Source organism: Empidonax traillii, unplaced genomic scaffold, assembly GCF_003031625.1.
Source record: "Empidonax traillii isolate 1590-97213 ecotype Southwest subspecies unplaced genomic scaffold, ASM303162v1 scaffold557:size1000685, whole genome shotgun sequence".
In the NCBI taxonomy this organism is placed as follows: Eukaryota; Metazoa; Chordata; class Aves; order Passeriformes; family Tyrannidae; genus Empidonax; species Empidonax traillii.
The window spans coordinates 338,131-345,669 of NW_020955750.1; the positions used below are offsets into that span (position 1 = coordinate 338,131).

Below are 7,539 nucleotides of genomic sequence, written 5' to 3' on the forward strand. Positions count from 1 at the left end.
ATTCAATTTTATTTATTTTCAACTTTTAAAAAAACCCCAAACTACTACTGGTGTTCTGGTTTGCCATATTTAGTCTAATATAAAAATCCAGGTAAGGGCTGTAAATAAAAACTATGCTTTGTCCTGTGATGCAAATCTTGCACCTTTAAAACAGTGCCACCTTATTCCTGTTTAATGTAGCAGCTTTGCAAATGTAAATTTGAGATATTTCTTACTTTTTTTTTTTTTTTTTTTTTTACTGTAAATAACTTGTACCAAGAGCAGACTCTGCACAAAACTCTCCTGTCACCCCAGTGGTTCATGTTTTTGGAGGACTATGGCCATGTTCTCACTGCATGAGCAGCTCTTAGAAGGTATAGAAGTTATTATTTCCTCTTTCAAAATTTGGTATCAAAGCAAATTCTTTCCCATAGACTTTTTAGCCACCAGCGAAGTATTTAAGTGGTTTCTGTACACTTGCTGTGGACATGCTCAGTTACCTGCTGGCTTCTAAACCCTGCCAATATTTTTGTAAGCTTTTTTTTTTCTCTCTTTGTATAGAGGTCCTTTGGAGGAGCTGTCAAGCAGCAGGTCAACAGCTGCAGGCTAAAAACCATTCTCTTTGTTGTCCAAAAGACAACGTGACTCGCAGGAATTCACAGTAAAAGTTGACTAATGAAGGAAAGTAAAATAGACTTGCCTTTTTCCAAGCCATTCCAACTGTGTAAAGGTAATAATCTCTGGCTAACCCTGCTGGGCTGATACTTTTCCCGATTCTGGACAACCAGCAGGTTTCCAAAACTTTGAGTCCTGTAGCATAACTCTTACGATCACAGGCGTTGCCTCTGCGTGCTGTTGTGCAGAAAGCGGGGGAGCAGAGAGGCAAATGTTGGACTTCAAGACAGTATTCCCTGGGATTTGCATCCTTGAAGGAGGTTGGGAGGAGTTTAACATCACCAGAGCAAGGCAGAGTGATCATGCCCTCTCTCAGATCTGGAACACGGCACGGCCATGGAGAACCTGGGGGAAACTCTGCCCACACTTTCTCCTTGCAGGTGTGACCTTTATTTTCCGTCATCCTTGATGAACAATTAATTAATTAATTAACAATACTCCCAGGGTTGTGAGAATGGGCTGTTGCAGTGGTCAGAATTTTGATCTGAGCCGTGGAAACCGTTTGCTTGCCCAGCTCGTGCCCCACTCCCAAGGGAAGGCACCTCCGTGTGAGCTCCTTCACTCGCAGTCTGTGACGGTGTCTGGGCTGTGCAGATTCACCCACCAGGACCTTCTGACCACACAGGCCTCTGGGGAGCCCTCAGATGGTTTTCATACTGAAGAAGAAATGACATCAGTTGGGCTGCAAAATCCACGTGCTACAGGGCAAGGTAACATTATTCCAAAGGGGGTTGGATGTTCCCTGAGACAAATGGTTTTCCTTTCTCTCCTTGCCCAGCACTGCAGAGCAGCCAGCAGAGTGTATAATAGACTCCAGACTTCTTCAGTTATAAAAATATTATGCCTATACATGGTCCTCTTTGTCTCCAGTAAATAATGAAGTGGTCTGCTACGACAAAACATTTAAACATCCTGAGGCTGGTTCTACCCACTATATATACTATTACTCACTTGATTTTTTTCTCTCTGATGTACCTGTTTCTGTCACTGGTTCCACTGCCGATTCATGGCATTTAAACCAGGACAAGAGAAGAAATGATCAACTAAAAGCCACTTACTTACTTACTTACATAATTTATTTTTTTTTTCTATCCAGGAAGATCCCAAACCGCTTCACAAGCTGTAGTTTAATCCTGACATCTTTCTTGGGGCAGTTTCTTACTCTGTCAGTCTTCAGTGTGGTTGAGATTCTTGATGTGCAAGAGTGCCTTCTAGATTGGGCATATTTTTGACTGTACTTGGATAAATGTAGCACAGGAAGTTAACAACTTCCACAACATCTGCCGTCATGAAAACCTGCAAAAACTGCTTGGGGAAGACGTTTTAAACAGTATTTAAGTTTTTACGCCCTGGGATATATTCACATCCCCCGGGATTAATTTTCTATTTTCAAAATGCTCGTCTGTAAACAGGAACTGCTCTTGTATCACCCCTATATACACATGGCATGTTTTGTGAAGTGCTAAAGGAAAATGTTTATTTTTCTCTAGCTTGGGACACATTAAAAACGGCAACACAAACTGAAAAAGTGGCTTATTTTAGCCTGGAAACCTGCTGGTACCAGAGCAGGTGTCACGATCTAGAGAAACGGAAATTCAGGTGTAAAATTAAAAAAAAAGGAAAAGAATTACTAGACTCTGTAAATTTACATCCAGTGATGGAAAAATAAATCCAGTAAGTCCATCGCACTTCTTCACTGATAGTACAATTAGATTTTGAGCAGACAGTCCTGAGGTTGCTCATCAAACATGGACTGAGAAAACCAGACTCTGAGCTTCATTTCTGTAGGGCAAAATTACCATATTTTCACGTATATAACCTGCAGATTATCTAACAGAGGAATAAATAGCCAGGCAACCCACTCCCCACTGTGGTAGCAATTGCTGTAGTACACAAATCTGTCATTTTCTGGGGGAGCTGTTTACTCAGAAACCTCCTTTGCATGCTAAACATCTTGCCTGTGATCACCAGTGCCTCCTGCTATTTTTTATGTATCCAACTCACACTGAATCATCTCTGCACTTACTTGAAAGTTTCAAAAGTTGCAGGTTATCGGTTTGAAAATATGGCACCTTTTGTAGTGTTTTACATGCTGAAATAAAAAGGATTAATAGGGTTTTGCCAGGAAAACATCTACTTGTTTCTTCCATTGAGCAAGGAAAGCATTAGGGGGAAAAAAAGGAACAATTTTATGGGAACTGAGGGGAGCAGAGACAAAGAGTTCACTGGGAAAGAGGTGAGGGTTATTGGAGTGACTTATCAATCACACAGGACTGCAAACACAGGAAAAGGAGCATGTGGGATGTGCTCACCTGATCCTAACATACATTGCCCTCTTAACGCTTCAAGAAAAGCAGAGAAACAGAACAAGGGAAATCAGCAACAAAATGTGACCAGGAATCCTTCAAGAATTATCGGATAGCTACAATTTATAATGGTGTGGCAGAATTACTAAGTGGTATAACCAGAATAATAGCTTTCTATGTATATATGTAGTCATTTTTGTATATATATACACAAGTATTAATCTAAAACACAGTCACTGTGCTACAAATGTTTTTAATGTACATGGCAATTTTAACTGAAGACTTGGAAATCAAATTGTAAAAAAAAAAAGAGCTGGAAGAATTAGAAGAGGAAAAAAGGAGTGAAAAGAATAGTGCTTACAATGAAGCACAAGTAATTCTTTCTCTTAAGTAGCAGCCTTAGACTTTTCTGTTTGGACAAGGCCTGCTGGAATGGTCCTTAAAGCCTAACCTGGATACATCCAGTACTGGCTGTGATGCCAAGAAACCTCCTCTTTCACTGATCTTTGTCAAACTATCATCACTAATGGCAACAAACCTTCAACTCTGTTTGCTCTAGTCTTAAAATTAAGGGGCAAATTATGAAATAAAAGGACTGTTGCTGTCATCATCCCACCTGCCACACAGGGAATACCCAAAGGTTTCAGCCCGAGATCAGTGCTGTGGCTTTACATGTTCTGCAGGTTCAGGAGTCATCTTTTTTCACCCTCCTCATTCTTAGATAATTTTATTTTGCCAAAACTCAGCACTCAGCCTTCTGGAACACTTCTAAAATACACTGCTGACTCTGTACTCCCTCTGCATCCTTCCAGATCTTTCTGCTTTCTTGCCAAGAAAAAAAGTCCCTGCCTTTCTTGACACCTTATTCAGAGAAACGTTTTATTCAGCTCTTTCCATTTCCTGTTGTTTTCTTTGGTAAAAAAAATAAAGAAAAAAAAAAACAGTCCAAAATAATTCAATATCACTTTATCCTATGGCTACCTGTATTTAATGTCTTCTATTTATACTTCCAAGTTCTGCTTGCTCCCATAGTATCTGTCTTCCATTTGATCTGGGTTTTTTTTTTTTTTTTTTGGAGATTTTGTTCTGGCTTTGTAGAATTTAACTTTACAGTAGCCTACTTGTGTCACTCTGTCAAATGAGACCAAGCTATGCTTTTTTGGCTGTGCACATAAAAAAGACTAACCTGGTTTTTACGTTGCTTCCGTATCTCATGCCATAAATAAAGAGGATTTGTGACATCTCACACTGAAGTTCTTTCAGTTCTGCTATTTATACAGTCTTTTAAAACCAGACCAATGGATACACAGAGTCTTTTATAACCAGACCAACAGATACACACAGCAATCAGTCTTTGAGACCAGATTAAAACTAATTTTGTAATGGTTGATGTAGAACAAAGCTTTGTACGACAGCAGTAGAACTGTTAACTACTGAGAGATGGCAGCACCTGTTTCTCTGAGAAAAACATCAAGAGATGTCTTAACGTATTCCAGAGTAAGACATTGCTCCTAAGCAGTAATTCCATAAGCCAGTTCGTGATACCAAGAGTTATGTGCTAGCAATGGTGCTGTTCACCCTGAATTTGCAGATCTTTCCAAAACCAGGTGATTATTCACATTACAAAACAGCAGAGCCAAGAGAATAGATATCAGTTGTCTGAAGTTACTCACCAGGCAGATGAACTCTGAAAAGACATCAGGGGTGGGCTTAAAGCATCTCCTTTTAGAGTGTGTACTGTCTGTGATGTCTGAGGCTGGGGCTGAGTCTCTGGCTGAGGCTGTGCCTGAGCCTGCCGTGGGTCCTGAGCAGGGTTAATCCATCGGCTCTGTCCCTGGCTCATCCACTTCCCCTGGATCCCCCACCGTGCCAGGTAAAACTTGCAAATGTCATAGTTCATTGAGGAGTAATATAAAAGGTCCAGGATGAGCAGGATCACCACAAAAAAGCCGTAGATCCACACTCCCAACAGGGCGCTGTAGTTGCTAGGAGAGAAAAAAGAAAAAAAGGGGACAACAAAAGGAGTTCTCTCTCTGGAATGCTCACTGAGGGGTTTTACTGAGGTGTTTGTTTCATTAATTTTATAATATATAAAATTAGTTACATAATAGAATATATTAAATTATATATATTATTCTACAGTTCTGTGATTTATAATAATAGTAATATATTACATAGTATATATAAATATACTATATATTATTAATACACTATAGTTCATAATATACTATAGATTATTATATCTCTCTTATATATTAGTACATATTAATATAGTAATATTATAGCTGTAGTTGTTGGGAAAGAAAAAAGGGACAGCAAAAGAAGTTACTTCTCAGTCACTCTTATTTTATCAAGGTTGTTTAATATATAATATATATTATATAGTAAATTAATTCCATAATAGAATATATGTAATTAATATAGATTCTATATTATACATAGCTATATAATCTATAAATACATATGTATTAATATTAAAATATTAAATAGCATGCATAATATACTATATATTATTCTTAATCTCTAATAGTGTGTATTAGAGATTATTATGTCTATATTATTATATATTAATATAGTAATATTATAGCTGTAGTTCCTGGGAAAGAAAAAAGGGAAAACAAATTATCTCTCAGTCACTGTGTTATTTCACCAAGGTTTTTTTCATAAATTATATAATACATAAAATTATGTAATATAATACATAACTACACATAGTATTATACATTGACATACATATGTAAACATATAAATATTAATATATTAAATAGTATCTATTAAATGATAAAATAAATACTATTATATATTACTATATATGTTATATATTATACACTAATATGGTAATATATCACATATAATTATAGATAATGCATAGAACAAAATTAATATATAAAATTATACAATATATAAAATATATCAATAATGAAACAAAATTTTGTTCTAAAGCACAAGCCTTTAAAAATAAGTTATTATTTCATCTGGTACTGCTATATGCATTGACATGGGAGACTTTTAAATACTAAGGCCTTCCTATCTCTCACCAAAAAAAATTTATTTCTTCTTCTTCTCTGTGTACCTCTATCAGCACAAAAATTTGGTGCACAACCCTTTAAAATGAGAGAACTGATACATATTTGGTTGATGGATTGTATGTCTTATTCTGCAGATTCTCACTCCCAAATTCTCCAAATTTTCACTCCCAGAGAGCCACCCAACTGCAAGTAACAGGGCACTTCTGAGAGTGAGGGCTGACCATAGGAAAATGGTCTGGAATTCATAATTGAGACCCAAGAGTGCTCATAATTTGGAAACATTCACTGCTGACCTGCATCCCAAACCATTTCTCTCACCAGATGTTCAATGTGCTTGAATTTGCTTTGGATATAATAATAATTACTACTGGATAAAGAAGATAATAGTAGAAGTACAGGATTTCAGGTGGGGCTGCTAAAGGCCCCTCAGTTTCCTGGTAATAAATTCAGGTATGAAGAATGTTGACAACATCCTATTACACAACTCCTTTCATAGGAAGATTGTACTACACTGAAATATATATATTGCTGTAGTTATAAAGTGTATTTTTAGATAAAGGCAATGAAAATTATCTGCTGCTGACATGGAGCTGTAAAGCTATGACAGGTGATTAAAGATATTAAGAGAAAGGGGCAGGGAAACAGGAGGAAAGGGTACAAGGGGTCAAGAATTTGGAGATCAGAAAGGGGAAGAATTGCTAAAGCTCTGCTGGAGATGAAGCATTATTAAAAGAAAAATGACTGTCAGGTGTAAATGCAGTTTGGATTGGAAACTGTGTGTGGGGAGGATGAGGTCAGAACAGAGGAGGAGAAATCTGGGTAAGAATGGGATTGATTAAAAAAAAAAGCACAAAGTATAAGCAAAAAAAAAAAAGCTAATTTAGACCCATGAGCTAATGTGGAAATACCTGTACCAGAGACTGTAAAAACAAGAGGAAGCTAATGGGACATTAGTAAAAAATGTCATTAGGAAGACAGAGAAAAATTATATCAAAGTAACAGGCAGGCAACCCACAATCTCCAGAGACCTGAACTCAAAAGAACTCACTGAACACACACTCAGACACAACCCCTTTCACAGATACTCAGAGAAACTTTGAGAGAACTGCATTTTATCAGAGCATTGATCAAAACAGAAGTGCTGCAAGAAGAAAAAAGGCTGAGAATATTATAGGTGCAAGCAAGACAGATATTTTGACATTTAAAAAAAAAAAAAAAACCAACATGTCCCCAGCCTTTTTGGTTTAAAACATTTCAAGCCTCTGCTTTAAACTTTCACTTCCATTTCAGTGACTTTCAGTGTATGCTTTAAAAAAAAAAACCCACATGAGAAATCAGGTAAGAAATCAGAATTCTAATTTCTGTGTCAGTGTTTAAGGAGGTTGATTCTTCTCTCCAGGGAATGATTTTTCCACTCCACAGATGTGACACCTTTAAATTAAATAAGGTTCCATAGCAAATGGAAAGTAAGTACCAACAGGAAGGTCCAAGCTGTTAATGGGTCCCTTCCTGTGTAACTTTAGGACTACACAAGACTAGAATTAAAAAAA

General features: G+C 37.1%; 1 protein-coding gene across 6 annotated transcripts in view; it reads right to left on the minus strand.

Moving 5' to 3' along the window:
* The window catches only part of SHISAL1 (shisa like 1), a 167,626-nt gene that overhangs the window by 21,315 nt on the left and 138,772 nt on the right, over positions 1 to 7,539 (minus strand). For all 6 annotated transcript variants that reach the window (XM_027897738.1, XM_027897733.1, XM_027897735.1 and 3 more), the window contains one exon: positions 4,634 to 4,945. In XM_027897738.1, the coding sequence (XP_027753539.1) occupies positions 4,634 to 4,945 (312 nt within the window). The remainder of the gene's footprint in view (positions 1 to 4,633; positions 4,946 to 7,539) is intronic.